This window comes from Botrytis porri, assembly GCF_014898465.1.
Source record: "Botrytis porri strain MUCL 3234 chromosome Unknown BPOR_010, whole genome shotgun sequence".
In the NCBI taxonomy this organism is placed as follows: Eukaryota; Fungi; Ascomycota; class Leotiomycetes; order Helotiales; family Sclerotiniaceae; genus Botrytis; species Botrytis porri.
The window spans coordinates 1,624,996-1,650,134 of NW_024066084.1; the positions used below are offsets into that span (position 1 = coordinate 1,624,996).

Below are 25,139 nucleotides of genomic sequence, written 5' to 3' on the forward strand. Positions count from 1 at the left end.
TCGTCTTTCTGGGTGTAGCTCGTATAAGTATGTATGTACTCCATAGAAGATTGAAACATTGAAATCCACTCTCGATGAAACTCATTCTCCTTATTAAGTAAGTAAAGATATTCCGAGCTATTATTGTTTTGTACCGTATTTAGAAAATTGTCTTGTAGAGAAGGCTGAGTACGTGGAGCCTTATGTGTAAGATATAATTTAGCGTTATCTATCTATCATATTAAGCTCATTACCCCCTTTGCACTTCCCCTTCTCGTTACATTTACACACGTTCACTCGTTCACTCGTTCAATTTTCATTGAGTGTTACAATTGAAGTATCTCAGAAGGAAAGCAAATAGGGAAGTAGTATGTGAGACCTTTCCCATTCCATATTGCTCAGTAAGTTCATTGAAATTCCTCATCCCTTTCCTCACCAAAAGCAATTCCACATACACGTCCGTACGAAATTCGTACTCATGTTTGTACTTCATCAAATGGTATACGACTCGAATTTCTTATTTCGTATTCAAGTCCGCATGCGCATGTGCATATAATCGAAATGACTATAGCAATAAATATTGATGATGACGCCGCAGATTCGAATTTGACCTTCGACAAGAGAGAAGTAGGAGAGAGGCAGAAGCGCAATTACCTCAAGAGAGGGGATACGACTATCAATTTTGACGAGCGACAACAACAGGCTGAGGAATTCGAATTCGACGAAAGACAAGGACGCTCGAGAAATAGGGTTCGTAGCCGTGTGGTAGAAGGTCTGGGTGAGAGTAGTGAAGGGGTTCTTAGAGGAGGGGATCTCGATTTTGAGGGATACTTTGAGAGTAGAGCGGATATGGCTTCATGGAGTGGGCAACCGGCTATAAAGGGGAGTACGGAGCAGATGCGAATGGCATTGTTGACTTTTTCTTTGGTTGGATTGCAGTAGGTTTAATTCTAAAAGAAACCGATAACAATCGATCTCATTGACTGATTTGGTGTGCAGATTTACTTGGGGGATTGAAATGACCTGTAGGTTGAACATCGCTCGAGTTCATGGGGAATACTGACTGATTGGCCTGAACAGATTGTACACCATATTTACTTTCACTCGGTCTCACGAAATCGAAAACTTCCTTAGTATGGATTGCGGGACCTTTATCTGGGTTGATTATGGCACCGCTTGTGGGAGCAATGGCAGATCGATCGCGTTCAAAATGGGGTAGAAGAAGACCATATATGGTGGGGGCTTCTATACTTGTCGCATTATGCTTGTTGGTACTAGGATGGACAAAGGAAATTGTATCCCATTTTGTGGAAGAAGGGGATTTTAATAAGAGATGTACAATATTTTTTGCAGTGTTGGCAATTTATGCGGTGGATTTCGCTATCAATGCAGGTAAGTTTGGAATCCCCGCCTAGGTACTTGATCAGGACATTAATAAATATAGTTCAATGGAGTTGTCGAAGTCTGATCGTGGATACTCTTCCTATACAGAAGCAACAAGCTGGGTCAGCATGGGGTGAGTTTACTTTGCCCATTCTTAACCGAAAACTCATTGACATCTTCTAGCTAGCAGAATGGCCGCCATGGGGCACTTGGTCGGTTATGCTATTGGTACTGTTGATCTTGTCGCCTGGTTTGGTCCCTCAATGGGTGACACACAATTCAAAAAGCTCATTCTAATTGCGGCGTTTGCGCTCATATTTTGTGTTTGTGTCACTTCCTGGGCCGTAACGGAACGTGTTTTGATATCTAGCAAAGACTCTGATTCCCAATCTGGATTACTCAAAATCACACGGCAAATATATAGAACAACAATGACAGTTCCTCCAAAGATTCAAGCCATTTTATGGTGTCAATTTTGGAGTTGGATTGGATGGTTTCCATTCCTATTCTATGGCACTACATTTGTTGGAGAAACATACTTCAGGTATGATGCTCCACATGAGATCAAAGAATCTAAAGATGCTCTTGGAGATATTGGAAGAATTGGAAGCATGTCCCTCGTTGTGTTCTCATTCGTGTCATCTTTTGGATCATTCCTTCTACCTCTATTGATCAAATCACCTGATGAGGACAAATTTACTCAGCGACCACCAGCAAGTATTGCTCGTTTTATTCAAGCATACAACAAGTACAAGCCAGATCTTCTTGGAGCTTGGTTTGTTGGACATTTGATGTTTTCATCGGCTATGTTTTTAGCACCATTTGCATCGTCGTTTCGTTTTGCAACTTCGTTAATAGCATTCTGTGGATTGTGAGTTGTCTATTAAAAAAAAACCCTTATTCTACTGCCTTACCATTGACTAACACCTTCTAGGCCATGGTCTGTCGCATCTTGGGCACCGTATGCATTCCTTGGTGTCGAGGTAAACAAGATGAGTGGACTCCCATCTTATAGCCGCCTTTCCACCGCCGATCGTGATATTGAGCTGGAGTCACCCACTGGTCCTTCATCACCCTCCCTACTCCGCCTCGAACATGGCCCGGTTGGAGAAAAAGAAGACGTTGCGTCTACTGGTGAACTTTCTGGAATCTACTTCGGAATCCTTAACATCTACACTACCATCCCACAATTTATTGGAACTTTCATCAGTATGATTGTTTTCAGTATATTGGAGCCAGGTAAAAGTCCAGAATTGGCTCAAAATGCAAAGGAAGGGGAACATCATGGGACAGATGGTCCAAATGCTATTAGTATTTGTTTGTTCATTGGTGCAATTAGTACTCTTGGGGCTGCTTATGCAACTAAAAAGTTGAGAGATTTGCAGTAGGAAGGTTGGTAGTATTTACGAGCCTGTAATTGTAAGATAAAAGCGTGACTCATTTGGATGGAGATTGATATTCAGATTTGTGGGTAGCATTACATGGTGTTTTGGGTGAAGAATACTTGTTTGAGGTAGCTCGAAGTTTGTTGTCCTTATATTGGCAAGGTGTTGGGAATAGATTAGGATTGATGGATAATGGAATGGACGGTATAAACTATGTCTCCTTTTTTATAGTTTGCTGAGATGCTCTAGATGGACAGCTAGATGGAATTGTATGCGTCATTGCTTCTTCTCAGTTTTATATATTGTTTATCAAAAGGGTGAGGAAGTGTGCATCGATTGGTTGTTCGACTGGGAATTGCGTGTCAAGCATATTCTGAGGATTTCAATGAGGCAACAGAGGTGTTGAATGATATTATGGTTTGCCATTGAAACAAGCTTTTTAATGTTTATTTTATGCTGGAATATTGGAGGGCACCTGATGTCTTCCTGACTATACATTCGTGGCATTATTTTTTATGAGACGGCGATATCTATATTTTGAGGGGTTAGATGAAATCTCTCTTCTCACCTGGGAATTATCTATATAATTTGTCCCCGGTGAGGAGTTGTCTGTCTAGCTGGTTGTGTTCATGGCTTCTGAGCCTGCATACAAAAAGAACATTTTCCCATTCCATGAGTAGGATTAAAGTGCGAGTGAGATTGAGATTGGTCTCCGATATCTATTCAGGACATACTTGGGGTGTGCATTCGAATAATGGTAAAATGAGAACCCGTTCTACTACTAGTGATATGACGATCCGATGTCAGCACAATAAAAACACAATACATGTCCACAACGATATAATTGACATGTTATTCAACTTCCCAATGACCATTCACCTGTATGTTCATGGATGTTCATTAAATGCGAACAGTAAATACCAAAAAAGGCGCAGTCTCAAAAATGATGCCTTTGACGAAAGCAAAGTGAGAATCACGGAGCAATTAAAGCTCCCTAGCCGGTTCGAACGACTGACCTGACGATAATAGCGAGGCACTACTGCAATCGTCCGCTCTACCACTGAGCTAAGGAAGCGGTTCTTATTGTACTAAGGGTGATTTTCTCCGCCTTATATTCCAGACACAAGGCTGTATATCGAGCAAACTTGGCGGGGTGGGGAAGCGGAGTGGAGCTTCGAGATTCGTGTTGATAATGAAATGAGAATGAGGGGTTAAAAAATGGCATTATGTAACAAAAAATGGTCGTAATGGGTATAAAATCATGTGATTAAGGACCGCTGGCGCAACGGTAGCGCGTTCGACTCCAGATCGAAAGGTTATCCGTTCAAATCGGGTGTGGTTCAATACCTCTTGTAATCTCTAGTATTTTTGCTTTTGCTGGCTCGCGGGAAAGCAACGGGATCCGAAGTTGGGGGCTTGAATGGAAGGAGATGGAGAAGATAGAGAGGGTGTGTGAACTTTGAAGAGGTGGGAAAGTTTTGGCTTTTGGTTGAGGTGGGGACTCGGGAGGGAGGGGAAGGTGCGGGACTTCTGGGTCTGAGTGTCTGAGATGATATAGTCGGATTTGTTTTTGCCAGGGCTACTTACTTCTTTCTCGTCAACTAATTCATTGAATGGATTGACCATTCCCGTCTAGATGATATCAATCAGAGAGTTATTAGTATATAGAAATTTATACAATTGAAGTTGATCTGGTGAATCAAATAGTTGAATCATCTTTTTTTGAGGTGCAACCGATGGTGGGCTGGTGGATTGATAGTGGGTGAATGAAGGGGTTAGCCGAGCCGAGATGGGGTTGAGGGTCGTCTAGCTCCACACATCAATTTTTCCTCCGCATGTAGTGGAGGAGGGATCAGCCAATGTCTGATCACGTTTCTTGTTGTGCCCCACCATTCTCTTCGTAGCAGGATAGACATGCAAATGGGTATATGTATTTGATAATCCACCTCAATTACCATCCAATATCCCTCGTGGCGCAATTGGCTAGCGCGTTCGACTGTTATCCTTAACAAGTTACGTGATCGAGAGGTTGGTGGTTCAAGCCCACCCGAGGGAGTCTCTAATTTTTGCAATTTTCTCTTTGTTATCTCGTTGCGTTGATTTTTGGTGCTTTTTGAAGTCGTTGAATTTTTGGTTTTGGCGGAGGTGGGACGTGACCAATGAGATTGATTAGCCGAAGCTCGTCCCCACCAATCTTCAATCTGTGTTTGTAGTTTGCTATATTTCTTCGTTGATCAGACGATAATCCTTAATTGGTGAATGAATCATTTGCGGTGATGATAAAGTGGAGGCTTTTTGCATCTGATATGTCTCTCTCTCCCTCGTTATTGAGAGTCTCAATATAGATATAGAGCAGTAGGCACATAAAGAGAAGAACATCGAAGTGTATATATATAGCTGTTGAGAATCTGCACAACTCCAAAATCACTAATAGACTGATATGTACTTTTGACCAATGTAGATAAGTTTAGTGAAGTTCACTAGGTGATGATTATTGAGAGGTTCGCATTGGTATCTATCTTGATTTGAGGATAAGGAAAGAAGGGGATGCTGTTAGTAGTGGTTTACAATGTCAACAAGCATTGTTTGGAGTTCTGTATGACGAGGCTAGAAGCGTAAAGAGGGAGAAGGAAGGAAACAGGGAAGTCGACGGATTAGGAATCTAACCTCTAGGTATAGAATGATCAAGATATATTCGTCCGTACTTTTATCAGCAAGAGCGTAGAAGTTTGTACGATATCAATGATATCTGGGATACCGAGACTACAAGTCGTTACTTTCAAGCTGGGAATGAACAATATTTACAGTATTAGATGAGTCATTTTCATTGGAAAGCCGATAGATATCTGGTCCTTTTTTCAGTCTTGGCCCTAACTGTCAGGGCAGTGTTTGAAGCATCAACAGCTATTCCATCGAGCATCTCGTATCAGTTTAGTAATCGATATGGATATATCATTCACTTCAAACTGAAATGATTAGTTGTTGCTCTTTCAACTTCACTGATATTCAAATTTCTATATATAAAGTATGATCTATTTCTAGAATCTCTCTGGTCTTGGTTTGTTCTCTAATTCTATCATATAACATCATATTTGAAATTCTTAATGTTTGACATTCGAATCACTTCTGAACATTCAAATGCACATAGTTCTAGATTACTCTCAAGATCTGAATATCTTTAGTTGTTATTAAGAAAGGTCCATTTTTATTTATTCTAAATATAAGTGTCTTGCAGCTGCATTCGAGGACTAGAGTATGAATTAATATCATCCTAAAATATTACTCTCATATTTAAAGTCTGTCCATGAACATGCAGACTCTACCATCGAGTTCCTATCTGACCTGAGAAATTTCATACTCTGAAATCTCATATCGAATCAACTTATGAATAGACTCGACATCCTGCTGAAAGGAAAGTATGATCATAGAAAGATTCACTACTGCTTTATTCGTTGACCTTGAAGATGTAACTGAGCCACATCTAGATTCATTACAGATGTCAGTCAGCCTTCTTATTTCCCCTTTTGAGAACGTTGTCCTCAAAGAGTGACGCGTATTAGGGATCTAACACGATAGTTGAAGTGTAAGTTTAAAGGTCTCTATGCGTCCTGATATACATTCCTAAGTTCACTGATTATGATTGTAAAGACGTAGGTGGATGAATGATCCTATGTCATTTATCTAGGTACTGTAATACAATTAATGAGAGGACTAGACTCATATAGCTAGTTTTTTAGACTGAATACAATATCCACAATTAGGACATACATCCTGGGTACAAAGTCATCTGCACTCTTCTCATACAGACAGTGATCGTATAGAAGAATACTAGAAGCCACGTTAGACTATATCCACTACGCTCAAAATTGAGATCGAATATTCGATTCAAATCCAAACTTGAGAATCCAAAGGCTTAATCTAACACCCCAGGTTCTAAAATAAACATCTTAGATCAAGTTCTAGTATTCCAATATCTTTTTAGTTATAGATGATATCATAGTACTCACGATATTGAAGACCTTGAGTTACATATGGTACAAGATCATTCTTGAGAATATTTCCCAATAATGAATAATTACTAGTAGACGAGCCCGCATATTGATCACGCAAAATGCTACTACTTACACTGAATTTTTCTAAAATTAAGCAAATAGTAAGTAGCTCTCTCCATACATCCCACAAATGGACGTTCGTTAGTTAACATTCAATCAAAACATTATGTTACATTTTTTTCGCAGCTGGGCGCCCCTTCTTCACTCACCTCGCTTCATTTAGTAGTCTTCCTAATTCGCTATGCCATCTTCCAAAGGGTGCAAAAAAGTACAAAATGATACTGAAGGGGCGTTGCCCGGGATTGAACCGGGGACCTCTTACATGAAGAATCAATCGATGATGACTGATAGGTCCCTAAGCAAGAATTATACCACTAAACCACAACACCTGTTTTCATGGGTGCGGGGCACTTATGTAATTATATAAAGCGTGCATTGAGCCCCTTGGAATTCTCGAACGACCCATCACACCAATTCAAACAATCAGACAGAGATATCGCTTTTATGTTCAAACCAACCTATGTTAGTAATTCAATGTAGTCATGTTTGTACAGACTCATGTTCAGAGCAATTCGAAAGTTTATGATCTACTCCAAATATCAAAGACTAATATACACAATGAATCTCGTTCTCAAATTCTAGATTCATATGTTTCACCCTTGTCCTACATCCGCAACAATCTAGAACAGAATGAAAAGAGTAATAGCGGACCGTAGGGATATGAGTAGTGGTACAATGAGAAGATTTTAATTCGATGCATGCAAGATATTGGATCTAACTTGAGCTATGGAACCACTCATCTGGCAAACGGTAGCAGCTTCTAGATCAACTTTCAGCAGAATGCTAAATTAATAAGTTTCACGTATACTGTGTGGTGAAGTGTTCCCAAGCATTTAAACATGTTCCTTCAAGTCTCCTAAGAAAGCTCCATACCTGGCAGGGCAATCCAACGTGATTTGTCGAATATATACTAGCCTACCGTTGTTCCAGCACAACAACAGGCCTGATAGTTCAGTGGTAGAATTCTTGCTTTGGGATATCTAAATTCATAATGTAAGAGGTCTCCGGTTCAATCCCGGATTAGGCCCTGTGACCTAATACTTTTCTTTTGCATGTGGATTACGTGAGGCTCCCCACTTGCGCAAAAATATTTTGGCGCTAGAAAACTCCTCAAGATAGGAATTTTTGCATATAAGAAAGAAGATTGGAGAGTGAATGAAGACTTGTTTCAGTTATATAAATGCATCCAAAGGCGGCTCAGCGGCTGATTCTAAAAATTTGGTTGTTGGTCGCAAAAAAGATCATAAAGCAACAAGAGTCATCAAAACGTACCCAAGTTTCACACTCCACAAATGGCAAAATAGAATTCCGGTACGGGGAATTGAACCCCGGTCTCCCGCGACCTAATTGAAGTGATAAGGCTTCGAATGAGAGGCGGAAATGCTAGCCACTACACCATGCCGGACTGCTTGTTGTATACGTACGAGTGGCTCTTCAGGGGATAAGTACTATACTTAAGCGCTACGGTCCCCTTATAGAATAATTTGGTTGTGGGTTACGTCTTAAGCTTATGGATGGGCCTTCATTGTCCTAGCGTTCCAAGCAAAAGTTCAGACAAGAAAAAAAACCAGGACATTCGGTCCCGGATGTCAGAAGCGTACGTATGTATGTACGTATGACTATCATAGAAAAAAGCACATTGGAGAAAGTTCCAGACAAAAAATTTATCACCATGAGAATCAAGGAATTCCGAATGTAACGAACTCTCTGACGGGGAGTCGAACCCCGGTCTCCCGCGGCTTGCAATATTATTGACAAGCGGAAATCATGACCGTTAGACCATCAAAGATGTTTATTGATTGTTACAGTAATGAGCGGTTACAGGATATATATATGAGAGCCTGTGGGGCTTCCGTAAGACAGTGGGGCACAATCATTGTAGCTCGGGAAGATGGAGACTAATTGTAACAAATAACTGCCTGTCGCAAGGCAGAAAAAGATAAACCTTCTCTTCTTTCCCCATAATTCTTCAAACCCACTTTGTTCGATATCTTCTCCGCAAAGTAATGTCCATCTCATGATTGACGAAGCAGGGACAGAAAATGATCATATAACAAGTGCAAAAACTAGAAGCAGACCTGAGCCCTCCAAACATACCTAACCTGGCGGATAAGTAGGAGGAGACAAAGACAGAAAGAAAAGTAAGAGCAAGCTCTCTTACTCGACATTTATCAAAAAAGAAAGAGGAAAGATCAAAATGACCAAAATATATTGAAGGGAATTGAGCCCAACGGGGGGGTCGAACCCCCAACCTTGTGATTTCAGAATCAACTCATAGGTATTGAACCATAAGAGTCACACGCTCTACCGATTGAGCTAGCCGGGCGGGCTTTGTTATATTTGTTGAAGCAGTGTGCATTGATTTGGTTCATATTTAGTTCTGCTCGTGGTTCGGTGGGGAAAGTGAAGAAAATTTCTGATTAGCGTCGAAAAAACAAATTTGTCTGCATGGGCCTTCTTTCATTTGACAACCACTACCCAACACTCATCGCGCACACGAACGAGCTACTTCTTGATCGAGTGGATCGTGAGATCCGCTATGATTCAATGTTTTTATCAGACGGAATTCCTACTTTTAGGGTACAAAACGTGTTTGTATAGTAGTTGACTGCTAGAATACGACGGAGACTTTATCCTCATACCAGATGGTAAACACCCGAAGACTTGGACACTGAATGTACATCCAACTTGTTAACAAACAATAATGTGAATTAGAGGTTCATTTTTGCAGTCGCCAGTGTTTAACAGGATTGACTATGGTATGAAGAGCGGATTAATTTTGGCTGTAAAAACCTGTTCCGGCTGCTATTTCTCAGAAGCTACTTTGTATCCATTGAACTGAAGCCAAAATTGCGGAATTCAAGGCTTCTACAAACCGAGCTTAATGTTGAAGCTCTTAAGATGTCCAATTTTTTAAGCAGAGGGGGAGAGAATATGGAACTTCGAAAGCTGTATTCTGAATGTATTTTTTTTTTGTTTTTCAGAAAGCTTGTTCGCCTGCGGTGAACAAATAAAACCGTAGTAAAATTGCAAAAAGAACGATTTCGACATTGGACTCAAACCAATGGTACTCAGGGTAACTCCCTACACAGGACTCGAACCTGTAGCCTCAAGATCTCAACAAATTGACTCAAATTGAAGTTCGAGTCCTCGATAGAAGTCTTGCGCGCTACCATTGCGCCAGCAGGGAAATCTTATGATTTTGTGACGTTATGACTGAAATTTCCATTTCTATTACAACTCGCAACCGGCATCATTCTAAACAAACGAAAGAGGTCTGTTTTTACTATCCCGAACTCGAAAACCCCATTGGCGAAACTACTAATTTTCGTGGTGGTATGATTCCCTCTGGTATTCCTCTCTGACTAGAACCCTTCGTAGTCAAAATTTATCAACGCATATTAATAAGGGAATGATGATGTTTTCCAAGTGTTCGTCCGAAGTTCACTCCGGAAATTTCTTGGACGGCCTACGAATAATCCAGTTCAAGTGAATTCAACGAAATTGACAAAAGACTAATTTTCGTTCTGGCTACAATCACAACTAGGAAAAAATGCAAGGGAAAAAATGCAAAAGATATGACCAGACTGGGGCACGATCCCAGGACCTTGTCCGTATTTTAACAACTGTTATTTGTTAAGGACACGTGATAACCAACTACACCATCCGGCCGATTTTGTTGTGAAGAGGGTTGCTATTCAAAAATATAATCAAGCTTGCTAAAGCGTGGGGATGGATGATAAAAAATTCATGGTGGATGTAGACCGTCCGAGCTCCCCCAATGTCACTTGAACGTGGGACCAGATAAGATCGTTGGTTGAAATCTTTAGAAATATCCATCATTATCCAATTGGTGCCTAGACCAGTAACTGTTGAAAATCGTATTTCCATATTTTCAATATGATCTCGATATGCTTCCAGTTCAATTCAGCGGTCTCACTCTCTTTTGGTAATCCGATGTCGTGTGGGTATGATATGGCCAGGGACCCACAACGGTGCTTGAATGTGGGGATATCGCCATCATACAGGAACAACTGAACAGATAGATCATGACGAAGAAGTAGCTTTCGAGAGCTTAGTAGAATAGTTGTGCACCTTCCTCGTTGATTGATCTCTTACTAGCTTGTATCGAGTCCGAATGTCAGTAGCTCAGGGTACATGGGAAGAACCCGATTGTAGTCGTTGTATGGTTGTCTCTTGGGTGACCGCTCCAGTAGTATGACCGACAGCCCAACGGACAGAGAGAAGCATGATGGCAAAATGGACTCAAAAGTATCGTCCAAATTTATAACGACAGCTTGATAGTCCAGATGATATCGTCTCATCTCATTTTGCCACACATAGATCCGATGTATTGATTGTTGTCATCTCGAATGTCGATATCAACACCGAAGAGCCAAGTACGCCCATGTGCATGATGCCACGTCTCGAGATGATCAATTATCGGCACATCAGTGCAAGTATGCAGAGAATGATTGAAAGTAAACGATGAAAGAAATCTTGGACATTATGAATTGATGAAATTGGTGAAAGTCGATTAAAATCTGTCATTTCAATGTTTGGATATCAATGATGAAATGGAAGGAAGCATGTCTGTCAACTAGTGGTCTGTGCACAAAGCTAGTGGCAAGGTCTATCGATCAAGCCAACCTCAAGCCAACCAATTCATGTGGTCAATCAGGTCTGAAGGGAGTAAAATACTGTAAATATAATTATCAAATAGTAGTATTTTCATTTCGAGGAAAGTCAAAATGCTCATATGTTGTCAATACAAGTATGAAATTAACAAGTATAGATTTAGTCTTCAAAGTTCATGAGTTCCTGTCTCAATTATCCCCGACGTGTAGAACAGTTCTCATCAGCCATTGCTCTCCATCCTATCATTCTACATCATAAAAAGAAGCTCTCATTAAGCATGTATTTCGCAAATATTTAATTCTCAGTACCCCAAGCAGGATATTCAGGTGCTGAAGTACCACCAAATGAAAATTGTACCACAAAAGTACTAGCAGCTGTATTACCATCCAAGATAGTAGTTCCATCAGGGGCGGTAACCGAGAAAGCAAAGAGACCAGACCAGGTCCATCACCATTTGTCCACAAGAATCCCATTGGATAGCATTCCCCTTCCACCAAATCGATGTTTGTGATGGATACGTCAATGTTGCAATCAAATCGGCATTAGCACGGGTCCAACCGCAGTAGGATTAGCTTCAACCCAAAGAAAGAAAATCGTAATTCGACACTGACTTCACAATAATCAAGATAGCACTTCTCGACGGTCATGAGGCGTGGACATGTAGCGCAGCCAAAAAGAGTAAATACGGAAAATGGACAATACTCGTAGATTGCTTCCTGTGCCGTCCATGGAATGTTTGTGGGTTTCGAAACAACCGTTGTGCTCGTTCCAATACTGTAGGTTCCAGTTTTAGTACAGGTTAAAGTACCACTAGTCGAAGTCGTGGTGGCGACGTAAGTGATGACCTGCAAGATGAATTAGCAATGAAAAGTGGCGATGAGGGATCATGCATTTACTTGAGTGCTTGCGGTAATAGTTATGTCTCCATTTTATGCTGAAATAACGCTCAAGACACTGGAAGTCTGATAAGGTACAGGAGAGGCGCTGATGACGGAAAATGTGAGAGCAAGTGCTTCTATACAAGAGCGCCAATTCTGAGATAGAGACAACATGATATTTTATAAGTGTATAATGGCAGAGCTGTTTGTGCGTTCACTTTCCGTGGAAGCAAAAAAGAAGAAGAACGAGGTGCCTGCCGAACTTTATATAACAGATAAAGCTGGCGCCCTACTTATAATCCTGGATTCCATGATTACATATGAGTGATTTCCATTCGACAATTCTTTGAAAGCAAGCTACAGTACCACCGAAGCCTCATAGCAGCTAACGCAGCGATCTAGATCGCCGAAATGAGAAGAAATGAAGATATACTTTTGTTGTCCGACTTCGGATTTGGATAAGTTTGTCTCTCTAGACTCGGCCCAAAGATACATATCAGGATACGAGACTTCGAAGAAGGATACTCAGAGAGCTGAAGTCTGATGCTGACACTGTCAAAAAAGTGGAATTCTTCAATCGTGAAGATAGATCCCCCTAGTGCATTCGTGGTCACTGACCCAAAAATTATACCTTCGGAGGAGCTAGTCTGGAGCCAGTATTATCGGCAGTGGTCTATATACTCAGCCCATTAACTTTCCCAGAACCGTTTTCCCATCCTCGAACATAAAAGGAAACGTTTGCCTCGGTGATGGAGCATTTACATGGGTAAAGAACCTTAAAATGGAATGTTCCTGTGTGCCACACCTAGCTGAGTTGAAATACACGTGTGGAACCACTAACCCTGAAGGCATGTTGAGTGAAAATCAGTTTCATCATAGTGATTCAAAAAACAATACAAAGAAAAAGGCATAAAACACGCGAAAATAGCAATAACTGGTTCCAGGCGCGGATTTACCGTTGAGGTTGCATCGATAAGCACCGGAGAGGCCGATGAGATTGTATCTAGTGATCTAGACTATATGATAGACAGAAGTGAAAGGCACCATTTTGAAGTACATATTGTCCAACTTAAACTTCATGATTGACCTCTTCTATTGTAGCTGTCAACACTCTTTGAGTCATAAAAGACTATGAGCACTAGAAGATCATTACTCCTGAAGGCTTATATTCAGTCCATTCAGCCATTCACACACAATAGTGCGAGCATTAATGCAATGAAACATTAATGCAATGAAAAGAATCAAAACGTTGCAGTCATGAATCTTAAAGAGCAATAATGTTTGAGGAAGATATCTCAAAACTCCCCGCCGCCCGTGCATAACAACACCCCGCATGTAGCGAAAATGGTGACCGGAGTTTTTGTTGATTTCGATGTGTGATTTGAAATGATCCAATAGAATCTGAAAATCAATATATATATATATATATATATGAATATTCTGATAAATGGATAGGAGGCGTGTTAAGTGTTTATTTGACGATATTCTCCATTCTTACCAGAACTTATTAGAAGATATTAAGCTACGAAATTGTCAATTAGAAAGGCTAGCTTACGGAGAGCGAGTAATTCTATTGACGCACGAAAAGTTTTTTTATGTCAAGCGAATATATTGTTAGACTCAATCCGAACTCTCAACAAATGGAGCAAACAGCCTGCCCGGCTAGCTCAATCGGTAGAGCGTGTGACTCTTATCCATTGAAAGATGTTCTAGGTCAATCACAAGGTTGCGGGTTCGACCCCCGCGTTGGGCTCAATCCCCTGCCAATCGCTTCTTTTTGCATGTTTTGCGTAAGTCGTCAGTCTGTCAGTAGATTACACTTATTACTCTAAGTGATCTTGCTGGACTTTTTGCCTCGTTACTATTTATTATTCTGTGCTCGAGTCTCGCCTGTTGAAAGAGAAAAACTACATACATATCTCAGGAATATTTTACTACTTGTAGCCACATGCAAGGGCAATGACGATGCTCCTAAGAGGGCGCATCAAAGTTTCTACAGCATAATCAAATTAGCGGTCCTTAATGTTCTATTGGATATGGTCAAGGTGCTGTGTTTCTATCTATATCCATTTTTGCTGAGGTTCTCTATGGTTGATGAATAGATGTCTGGATAGATATCTGGATACACTGCTTGATGCGCCAATCTTCCCCAACGCTGTCTGACCCCAGTATTTGGTTACATGAAATTATTAGGTACTGATTCCACCAAGACTGTTTTATACTTCCTCCCTTCTTTCCTTCCTTCCCCCCTTTACCAGGCAGTCGGTCGACGAATCAATCAGCAGCCGTAAAGCCAAGGATTCATCATTGGTCAATCTTCTCCAGCCTATACATGCACTGTCTTCGTAAATCGTGCACAATACCGATCAATATCAATCAATACCAGTCAATACCAATCAATACCAATCAATACCCTTCCGAGCCTCCCATCTTTCCTGAGGTTACTCGAGTATTTCACTCCAGTGATCAGTGATATGCCACAATGGAATGGACCCGCGGGAGCTAATCTAATAAGGGGAAGGTCGTATCGCTTATCTACGGCTTCTATCGCGATAAGGGTCTTTTAAACCTTCCTCAAATGTCAGCGATACCGGCAATCTAAACATTTCCCCTCTACTCGAGTAAAACCCTCTCTACCTCTCTGCCTCTCTGCCTCTCCGAACTCTCTGACTCTCTGACTCTCTGACTCCTTTCAAGGTGGAACCATTACTTGATGAATTCATGATTACATGATAATTTCATGATCTTCAGCTAACTCATACATGATACATATAATGCGGATGGGAGTCACATGGTTATCTTTCTTACTTCATTTACGTCTCAACTTTCCCGTCTCCCGTCCTCCGTCTCCACATCCTTTTCTTGTAAGTTATTTTCCTCCATAGGATTACAAAGGAGAGTTACGCCCTTCGTTTTGACACCAGTTGAACAACTGTCTCAACCCTTGCAAACTACATACTCAACAACGGGAAGTCGCATCAAGTATAAACTCACCGTATTTCTCTGTCTCTCCTCAAAGATTCTTCCAGTCTTTACCTCTTCATCATATCTTTCCTTGCCATTTACTTTCCTCCATACTTTCACAACTCAGATCAAGTCCAATAAGAGAAGATGGCTCCTCCAACTGCAATTGATATTGAGGGTGTAGTCGATACTGAATCGATTGTCCTCCCTGATCCATTGACTGTCAATGGAGTTTCTGCAAGAAGGGCAAAGGCTGGGAAATTTGTTGCAGGCGTCGCAGCATTTACTACTAGTGATCATTTCAAAAGTCCGGTGGGTATATTCTACCCCAGAGATATTGGTCATTTCCTAATGAGTCACAGTCAACATGGAAACCAAAGGCCAAAAGATTTGATCGTAAGTCCCCCTTGCAATTTGTATATGTACATGCACTTTGACTAATTACTCGCAGATCGTATCTCCCTCGAGAGTAGATCAAGAAAACCATCAAACTTGAAGAGCGCTGCTAAATACTTGGGCCCTGGAATGATATCTCTTGGTGGAGGTTTACCATGTCCCGACTATTTCCCAATCGAAGAACTATCCATCAAGGTCCCTACAGTACCTCACTTCTCGGAAGCACAAACAAAAGAATCGGGAACCATCTTGACTGCTGGGAAATATGACGTGTCTGAGGGCAAGGGAGCATACGATCTCTCTATCGCACTCAACTATGGACAAGGTTCAGGATCTGCCCAGATGCTTCGATGGGTAACAGAACATACCGAAATCGTTTGCAACCCACCTTATGCAGACTGGGGCTGCTCTCTTACTGTAGGAAGTACCTCAGCTTTGGAGCAAACATTTCGCATCTTCTGTGAAAGAGGCGACTTTGTGTTATCTGAAGAATATACGTTTGCTTCTGCTGTCGAGACTGCCGCTCCTCTTGGTGTAAAATTCTTGGGTGTCAAAATGGACGCTGAAGGTCTTTTACCAGAACCTTTGGATGAAATTTTGAGCAACTGGGATGCACAGGCAAGAGGGGCTAGAAAGCCATTTGTTCTCTACACTGTACCTTCCGGGCAAAATCCTACCGGTGCAACACAAGGTACCGAGAGGCGGCATGCTATCTACAAGGCTGCTCAAAAGCACGATTTATACATCATAGAAGATGAACCCTACTATTTCCTCCAAATGCAACCATACACAGGACCAGATGCTCCTGATGTCCCACCACCAGCTAACAATGATGAATTTTTGAAATCTCTCATTCCAACCTATCTAAGCATGGATACTGATGGAAGAGTAATGCGCATGGATTCTTTCTCCAAAGTAATCGCACCTGGTACTAGAGTAGGATGGATTACTGCTTCCGAACAAATCGTCGAGAGATTTATTAGATCTAATGAGAACTCCAACCAAAACCCAAGTGGAATCTCCCAAATGGTTCTTTACAAAATTCTTGATGAAGGCTGGGGACATGGTGGTTATCTTCAATGGCTAATCAACCTTCGATTGGAATACACTAAGCGCCGAGATGTTATTCTTGCCGCATGTGAAAAATACTTGCCCAAGGATATCGTAAGCTGGAACCCACCATCTGCCGGCATGTTCGTAAGTGGTTCATGAATCAACATCAATAGGAATTGACTAACAGATTTCAGCTCTGGCTCTCGGTAGATTGGCATAAACATCCAGCTGCCAAAACCAAGTCTATTGGAGATATTGAGCAAGAAATTTTCCTCTCGGGCATTGACCAAGGAGTTCTCATTTGTCCAGGTAGTTGGTTCACTGCTGAGAAAGATGGCTTTGTACCAATAGATATGTTTTTCCGCGCCACATTCGCTGCTGCATCGGAGGAAAAGATGACAGAGGCTATTGAAAGATTCGGAGTGGCTGTTAGAAACAGTTTTGGCATTGAATAAAGGGGTGCATTTTGATTGCATAGTTGCGAGGCGTTGATATAAAATCGGGTTAGACAATCTGTTGCGAGATAAGAGGATGATTTTCAAACCAAGTTTTAGAGCCATAAAATTTCCCAAGAAGAACTAGTGTGTTGTACAGTATCTCAAGTCTTTCTCGAACCAGGATGATCCTGAACATGAAGTTCGGCCTATATGTTAAAACTGTGACCCTTGTTCAGAGTGACTCTGTAATTTCTACCTCATTCTTCATTTTCCTATATATTAGTCTATCTCTCAATTGATTCCGCTCTTTTTTCGAAGAGATAGAAGAGAATCGGGGGTGCGTGCGGATTTTTGAACCAAAGGTCGAGGAGCGGAAAGCCGCGTAAAGCTGTTCTGTCTCGATTTATTAACCTCCCGAAGTCTTGAAAATACACGCGAATAGCAATGTATATCTAGCACGAATCAAGGCTCGATATTACGCACGACAACAAAAACACTGTCCAGCGGCGACCGAGAAAATCGATCATGATAAGTTTTTGAATCTTGCTGTCAAGTATGGCGTCAACTTGGAGCGTTATCCCAATTTCCCTGTCTTTCCTGGCCCCGTTCTTATTCTTGATTCTGCTTCCTTGAATTTTAGGACTGGGTTTGGGTTGGGTTGGTAGGGTTTGACTTGGTGGAAATACCATGAAGGCGTTAGGAACCTTGATTTGGAATGTTTGATCATGTGGAAGGAAGGGGGAATCAGAGAGATCTTTATACTGTGTGGTATTGGAAGATTTGAGGTGTTTGCATTGAATCTTACCGGTCTACTCTCCCACCTCGTATGTGTGGTCAGAGTTGGATTCAAAAAAAGATTTGAAAGCCTTGACTTTACTTTCGCTTTCGCTCGTGCACTTGAAGTAAGTCGGGAGGAAAAATTCATTGCATGATGGCTCACTTGACTACGATTAGAATCTTTGAGGTTGTCAAGGTTGAATCTCACGGTACTATGAATATTGTTAGCAGTACGTGCAACTCTTCAATGGTAACTAAACTGTGCAATGACGACGAGATTTCCATCCTCGGTATCTACCCATCCGGTATGATTACTGGTGCTCTGGGTCGAAATGTTCAAGGAAAGCTTGGGTGATTACGAGATTATATCACTTTGACGAAACACCTTGGTGACGTTGAACACGTTGCATACTTTGCATGTAATTGATACCTGTGCTTGAAAAGGTCCTTAGATACATCTCGAAGGTGGAAGAAAGATTGGCTGGAGAGTGTGAGGCGGGTTTCTACGATATGTTGTTATCATTCAAATTCATAAATTCGAGACTCAAAGTACATTAGGGGAGCGATAATGAAGTCAAATGCAGGAAAGTGGGTATATTGGACAAGTTGGTAAACTGTTAATTAGATGTCAGATTGCAACAGTTGCACGTTACCGAGGACTCTATACACACATTTATATCACATTTCACTTGACCGAACTCAATCTTTCGAAATTGCTATTGTTTCCCTCTTCATAGCATCATATATCGACCATCGCAGCTTTCCTGGCGCATCGCTGCGTCTCTGACCTTAGGCTTCCTTTCCATTACCTCGGCGACAAAATCTCCATCCACCCCCGAAGTCATTTTTCTTAAGATCTCAAGTCACCTACCGCGGAATCCTCTCAAACAAAGTTGAACACTTCCACAATGTTAAATACGCTGCTGATACATCCGGACCTAACCGTTTCGCACCTCCAAAACCATTTATACCCCCTCCTGGTACCATCATAGATGCTTCTTTACCCGTTCCAGCATGTCCTCAAATCAGAGATCCTATGCCATCTTTTTTCTCTACAGTTGAAGAAGTCAGCGAAGATTGTCCACACTTCCACATTGCTCGACCAAGCGTATCGCATCTGAACCCAAAAAGCAATCTCCCACTCGTTGTATACAACGCCGAAGGAGGCGCCATCAAAGGTTCCAGTCATGATGACCACATCTCCCCCGACAAACTCATCTCACTATCCGTCACCGACGGCAATCCCATAATCTTCGTAGCACTAAATTCCCGTCTCAGTATCTTCGGATTTCCACACCTACCTTCATTAAAAGATGAGGAGTCTCTCAATCTTGGTCTGCGGGATCAACGTGCGTCGTTCGAATGGGTTAGAGAGCATATCCGAGAATTCGGTGGCGATCCAAATCGTATTACTGCCTATGGCTTGAGTGCTGGTGGTACCATGACCTCCCTTCAGATAATGGCGTATGGTGGCATGAAAGATATACCTTTTCAGTAAGCATGGGTAATGTCTTCTGGACCACCTGGTGCTTCTCTCGATATGACCGGTGATGCGACTGAACATCATACTAGAATTGTGGCGGATCAAGTGGGTTGTGGAGGACTTGTGGATTCGGAGATTCTTTCATGTTTGCGGTATGTCCCGATGCAAGATCTTATTGATTCTGCAATGGAGTAGCCCGTGTCGAATCATCCACCCTCTGGTGTTTTTACCTTTATTCCTTCGGTTGATGATGATTTTTTACCAGATCGGTACTCAACTTTGATGAGCTAGGGTAGTTTTGTAAAAATCAGGTTATATATAATCTATGTCGACAATTACGAGACAGCAAGTGTTCTAATAACTCCATCTAGGCATCAATAAGATATTTGGATGGACTCAAGATGACGGTGCCATGAATGTCGATCCTGGACATCTCATTCAAACCGAGGAAGACATGATAACCTCCATCAAATCACTCGTACATGCCATGACTACAGAACAATACGCAGAACTATTCGATCTATACCCAGCCCCAGACTTCGAAGAAGAATTAACCAATTACATATCACAGAAATTCGCCGAGGATCCTGATATTTCAGTTTCACTATTTTCGCGTTTCCCGCATCTTGAGAGATTATTGTTTACCTGTTCCTCCATCGATTTCGGGTACCACATGATAGAATGGACACAACAAACGCTCAATCCTACATCCACGGGAGTAAGACTCTATGACCTAAATCAGAGTGCTTTGACTCCGCTATGGAAAGGGGCTGGAATGCCTTGTGTCAAAGTATCTCACGGGTCCGACAACGACTATCTATTCAACGGTGTATTTCCAGAAGGTCAACTGACTGAAGAAGATAATGAGATGTCGGAGACGATGGCGAGAAGTCTTGTCAATTTTGCGTATACTGGGAATCCGATTAGTATATCTTTATCACAGAAACAATTTGATGAATGACCGGAATCGTTCGATAAAGTCGAGATAGAAAACACAAGACTCGAGAGCTTTAAGGTTCAAGTCATTGGAGGTCATCATGGGAGTGGCTCTGTTGGCTTGACCGACGAAAATGGCCATGGCAGTACAAAGCGGAATCTGGAAAATGAGAGTATTGGGACATGGCAACAAGTTCTGTCTAGCGCAGAGGAGTTTAGTCTGATGAGTTCGGCGAAGGAAGCGGAAAGGAAGAGGTTGATTGAGGGAGAAAAACTGTTTCGACAATGCAGATATATCAATAGTTGGGCGGATACACTCGATGTATGAATGCCATACTACTGAGATGTTCATACCTTAACTATAAGTGACGCGAAAGGTACAATGACGATGGTGATGATCAATGGATGGAGGTAATACTGATGGAAGTTTTGAGATTTTATGTGATACTTGATCGGTGTTGACAGCATGTTGCGAACAAATGACAGAAACTTCAGTATGACAATGAACATTCACCCGGAAATGTGGCATACACACACATTGCGTTTCAAATTCCCTTGTTCACATAGCGTTGCTAGTCCCCCCGCCCTCCAAAGAAGAGAAAAGGTCTAGTATTTCACCAAACTCAGCATAATCGTTGAAATCCGCAAATTTCACAGTCAGGAAGAAGTAGTCCGAATTGTATAAATTTCTCTTGTACATTTCCCTTGCCAGATCTGGCTAGTACTACGATTAGCTACGCAAGTCAATCAATCAATCAATTAATCAGACATGCTATCAAAATCAAAAGAATGGGCACACTTACAACTTCCATTTCAAACGACATCTCACGTATCTCACGTATCTCACATCTCCCACCCTCTGATTCCCAACCCCATCCCTATACTCCACCCCCAAGCACATCTTGATCTACTTTCCCATTTCTACCCAGGTTCAGTATTCATTCTACAAATCTATGTATCAACCACTCCAACCCACCACATACCACCGCCTATCCTCTCAATCTTCCACGACGAGACAATACACGATCAAAACTCTCTGGGTAGTATAGTAGTACATGAAACATGTGAATACAAATACTAACAACAACAATATCCCTCGTCAGCATTGATTCGTTGACACAATAATTAATCATCGCCGAATTCCACAGCATTGTCATCAAGACCCGCTTACTGTTCAGTACATATACGATCCCATCTCATCCCATCCCATCCCATCTCATTCTACCTCACCACACAAGACGACATCATCCCGACAACCTCACCAGATCAATTCATCTCAACAATCTTTACCGCCTTGTTGCTGAGCTGTACAGTTGTATCGTTTGTATATCGAAATCCAAAGATAGCCAGTCACCTGAACCCGATATTTATACTCTTATTTCTCATCGCTTCAAAGCCAGTGATTTGACCTCTCCTTCCTCTATCGTCTTGTTCTTTGATACTCATTTCGCATAAGTTTCAATATCATAATTAAAGGCCTGGATTGTTAAAATTAGAAAGAATAGACTTATACAGCGCTGTAGATTCGCCCAGTCGGACATGATAAATATATCAGCACTATGATTGGGATGATAAAGAATCGAGACTGTTGAATGTTTGTATGCGATGGAATGATTAAGATCTCGAATATCGTATATGATAGAGTGATTGTGACGAGTCACTTGGCTCACTATTCATTCGTTATGTGCATTCTATTTTCTTGATACTCAAATAATATGGTATTCAGATCATTGTAAAAATGGATGCAAGAACCCCATTTCTTATATTTACATCATGAACTGAGCTGAGAAAAACACTTTCATCAATCGTTAACGTTCATTTCGTTTGTTTATTTTTTGAGCAACCAAGAAAGCAATCAACGCCGTATCATCATTCTAGATCTTCTCTTTCACAGATCCACTTTGCCCATCCAAAAATCCCACGTGTACACCCTGTCCAGGCTGTAAAACAATATCACATTTCAATCGAGGATTTCCTCCATCAATTTCATGCATAAATTCCTCGAGTCCATCAAAATTTTGCAAAAGTCTAACGATCGTATAACCCATTTCCGTGAGTGCAAACTGTTGACCAATACAGATTCGGGGACCGCCGTTGAATGGAATGTATTGCCAAGGTTTAGGCTGCCATGTGAGCCATCGGTCGGGATTGAAGCTCATGACGTCTGGAGTAAGATCTTCGCGGCGTTGCATAATGAGAGTGGAGTAGCCGATTGGAGTGTCCTTGAGAATTCCAATAGGAGAGAGGCCATCTGGTCCGCCACCGACGGGTAGTGTAGTATCTTTGAGGGCTAGGCGGATATTGAAGGGAACGACGGGGTAAAGACGAAGGGTTTCTTGCATAACATTCTACATCTGTAAGTAAGGGATTTATGCTATAATGAATAATGAAGGACGTACTTGTAGATATTTCATATCTTTCAAATGTTGATAAGTTGGAGGTGTCTCTAGACCAACTTTCGAGATGACTTCCTCGCGTAATTTCCTAAATACTTCAGGATGACGAGCCAGTTCGTAGAATGTCCATGAGAGAGTGCAAGCTGTTGTATCGCGACCGGCAAGTAAGACTGCTACGAGTTGATCTCGGAGTATATTTCTATCACGGGTGTAGCCCGCTAATGCATGGAGAAATGTATACCCTTCCTCTGTTTTCGTTTTGGTTGCTAGTTCCTCGGGAGAAAGTCGAAGCGTATCTTCAATGAAGGGGGTAACAAATTCGTTTATAACCTTAAGACCTTGGTAGAATGATTTTCTTGGAACTAAACCATTTAGAGGTCTGTTCACAATATTAGCAATCGTTTTAAACAATGAAGGAAGGAATACATACCCAGCTCTCGCGATGACACACTGTACCCGCTGAACCTCAGCGAAAGCATCTGCAAATGCTCCTGGTTTCTCTAGACTGTCCACACTGCGTCCTAGCAAAAAGTCCGTCGCAGCATCTAGAGTATATCTGAAGAACAGATCACTAACATCAAGCTCCCGACCCTGAGTGCCGTCCCATTTTCTACCTTCTTCTTTGATTTTCCGGATTAAAATCTGAACATGTCTCTCGAAAGTATCCAAATCACTGACTCGATCCTTGATAAATTGTGGACGTATCAACTGACGAGAATCATGCCATTGGTCAAGATCTGTCGTGAAGATACTGTCACCAAGGAAGTCTTTCCAATCTACATGAAAGGGTTCCCCTTTGCCATAATCTCCGAATTGAGTCGCGAGTATAGCTTTGATATTTTCTGGTTCCGCGGTGAAAAGCGTACGTTGTCCTCCTAGATTTGCCTCTACTGTATAACGTAGGTCTTTGTAACCGGAGAAAAACTCCATCCATGCTTCGACTTCCTTATCTTGCATACCATATTTGACGGAACGCACAATTAGGTCGAGATCTGAAGATCATTAGCAAGCTTCTTCGCGGAGGTAGATGGAAATCTGTATCTGTACCGAATGGAATCCATGTCTTCACTCTTCTCGTATGACCACCCAGTGATCTAATCTTGAGCTCTCTCTGAACAGATTGTGTAACTTTGAACAGGACAAAAATCACAACAAATGGTACAATGAGAGATTTTACTGATAGATTTTCCAACATGATGCTGGAATTTTGTGATATGTATATATCAATGGACTCGCGCACGTATATAGAAATGAGAAATGATGAATAAACGAATAAATAAATGAATGAGTAACACTCAGAACTGAGGGAAAGAAGACTTATATAACCAAGTCTGAAACCAGGCGTTGTTTTCAATTATACTTATCATATTTGAGGAATCGGATGAATTTTAGACCTTGTCGCAATCATCAAGTTCCGTTCATACGTACCGGTAGGTGGGGTTTTCCCGAGGAATGGCGAAGAGCACAAGGAGGAGCGCCCCTTGTGATCTTTACCTTTGCTCGAATTGGAAACGATGGCTTGAACGCTGCCTTGGCTAATTTTACGAGCATTCTTGTGTGTTATGCGCAGCGGAGTGTTTCAGACGAGGCTTGCGAGGAGTTACGAGGAGGACCCGAGGCTCCACATGCGAATAATAGCCGCTTGCCTAAATTACATTCAAAGAAAATAGCGATTTACTATATTTTGTATGATGATTTATTAATACATATAATCATTTTTTTCAATTGAAACTTTCTAAATCTATTATTTATGTATTAATGATTTATAATTTATAATTTTTAGTTTTCAAATCCCAGTATAACTTATGTAATTAGAAATATATTGTTGAAATAATACCTTGTAAAAGTTCTTTAGATTTCGCTTATTTTGTGTCACGAGGACGTAGTAGCTAAGCTGGGTGGGGCCTGGGCCAACGGAGGATAACTACTAGAGGATTTATAATTAAAATAATTAGGAGAATTCTTATCGAGTGATCTACAGACTTAATTTAAATTAAAATATACCTATCACTTTATAAGCACTATAGATTCTAGATTTCAAAAAGAAAGTTATAATATTATAAAAAAGATTTATATTATATATAGTCTGTCACGGTATACATGTGATCGCATTCGATCGGGTGTTACAACGGCATCCAATATACCATGTCATATGATATAAATTACATGTGATGGAGCGTCAAGGAGCTTCAGCGCTCCTGAAGCGCATTACAATCTTTAACAATCCAATATATTGAAAAGGTTCTAAGGATTAGAATAAAGAACAAAGGTTTATATAAAGGAATGAGTTTCATTATAATATAGAGCTTTATACTCAAAAAC

At 41.2% G+C, this 25,139-nt stretch overlaps 4 protein-coding genes across 4 annotated transcripts; 3 read left to right on the forward strand and 1 right to left on the reverse strand.

Moving 5' to 3' along the window:
• Positions 1–540: 540 nt before the first annotated feature.
• On the forward strand, positions 541–2,750 carry EAF01_007915 (uncharacterized protein; the record flags this gene model as incomplete). The annotated part of the gene is made up of 6 exons (XM_038916171.1): positions 541–917; positions 979–1,004; positions 1,060–1,371; positions 1,424–1,495; positions 1,546–2,233; positions 2,297–2,750. 6 exons carry the CDS (start codon positions 541–543, stop codon positions 2,748–2,750), a joined length of 1,929 nt encoding a protein of 642 aa, XP_038768642.1.
• Positions 2,751–15,486: 12,736 nt separating this feature from the next.
• Positions 15,487–17,243, forward strand: EAF01_007916 (uncharacterized protein; the record flags this gene model as incomplete). The annotated part of the gene is made up of 4 exons (XM_038916172.1): positions 15,487–15,651; positions 15,702–15,735; positions 15,791–16,932; positions 16,983–17,243. The coding sequence occupies 4 exons, from the start codon at positions 15,487–15,489 to the stop codon at positions 17,241–17,243; spliced, it is 1,602 nt and encodes a 533-aa protein (XP_038768643.1).
• Positions 17,244–18,156: 913 nt separating this feature from the next.
• On the forward strand, positions 18,157–20,749 carry EAF01_007917 (uncharacterized protein; the record flags this gene model as incomplete). Its single annotated transcript, XM_038916173.1, has 5 exons — positions 18,157–18,353; positions 18,858–19,496; positions 19,575–19,630; positions 19,857–20,411; positions 20,466–20,749. 5 exons carry the CDS (start codon positions 18,157–18,159, stop codon positions 20,747–20,749), a joined length of 1,731 nt encoding a protein of 576 aa, XP_038768644.1.
• A 928-nt stretch (positions 20,750–21,677) lies between these two features.
• EAF01_007918 (uncharacterized protein) lies at positions 21,678–24,200 on the reverse strand. The gene is made up of 4 exons (XM_038916174.1): positions 23,865–24,200; positions 23,248–23,809; positions 22,821–23,196; positions 21,678–22,769 (listed from the first exon to the last, which is right to left on the reverse strand). Exons 1-4 carry the CDS (start codon positions 24,010–24,012, stop codon positions 22,296–22,298), a joined length of 1,560 nt encoding a protein of 519 aa, XP_038768645.1. The 5' UTR covers positions 24,013–24,200; the 3' UTR covers positions 21,678–22,295.
• Positions 24,201–25,139: the final 939 nt, after the last annotated feature.

Coding starts and splice junctions, on each gene's coding strand:
- EAF01_007918 (XM_038916174.1), bottom strand. CDS start 24,012: ATGTTGGAAAATCTATCAGTAAAATCTCTCATTGTACCATTTGTTGTG. Junction 23,197..23,247: donor TGTGTCATCGCGAGAGCTGG/GTATGTATTCCT, acceptor TATTGTGAACAG/ACCTCTAAATGGTTTAGTTC. Junction 22,770..22,820: donor AAGATATGAAATATCTACAA/GTACGTCCTTCA, acceptor TTACAGATGTAG/AATGTTATGCAAGAAACCCT.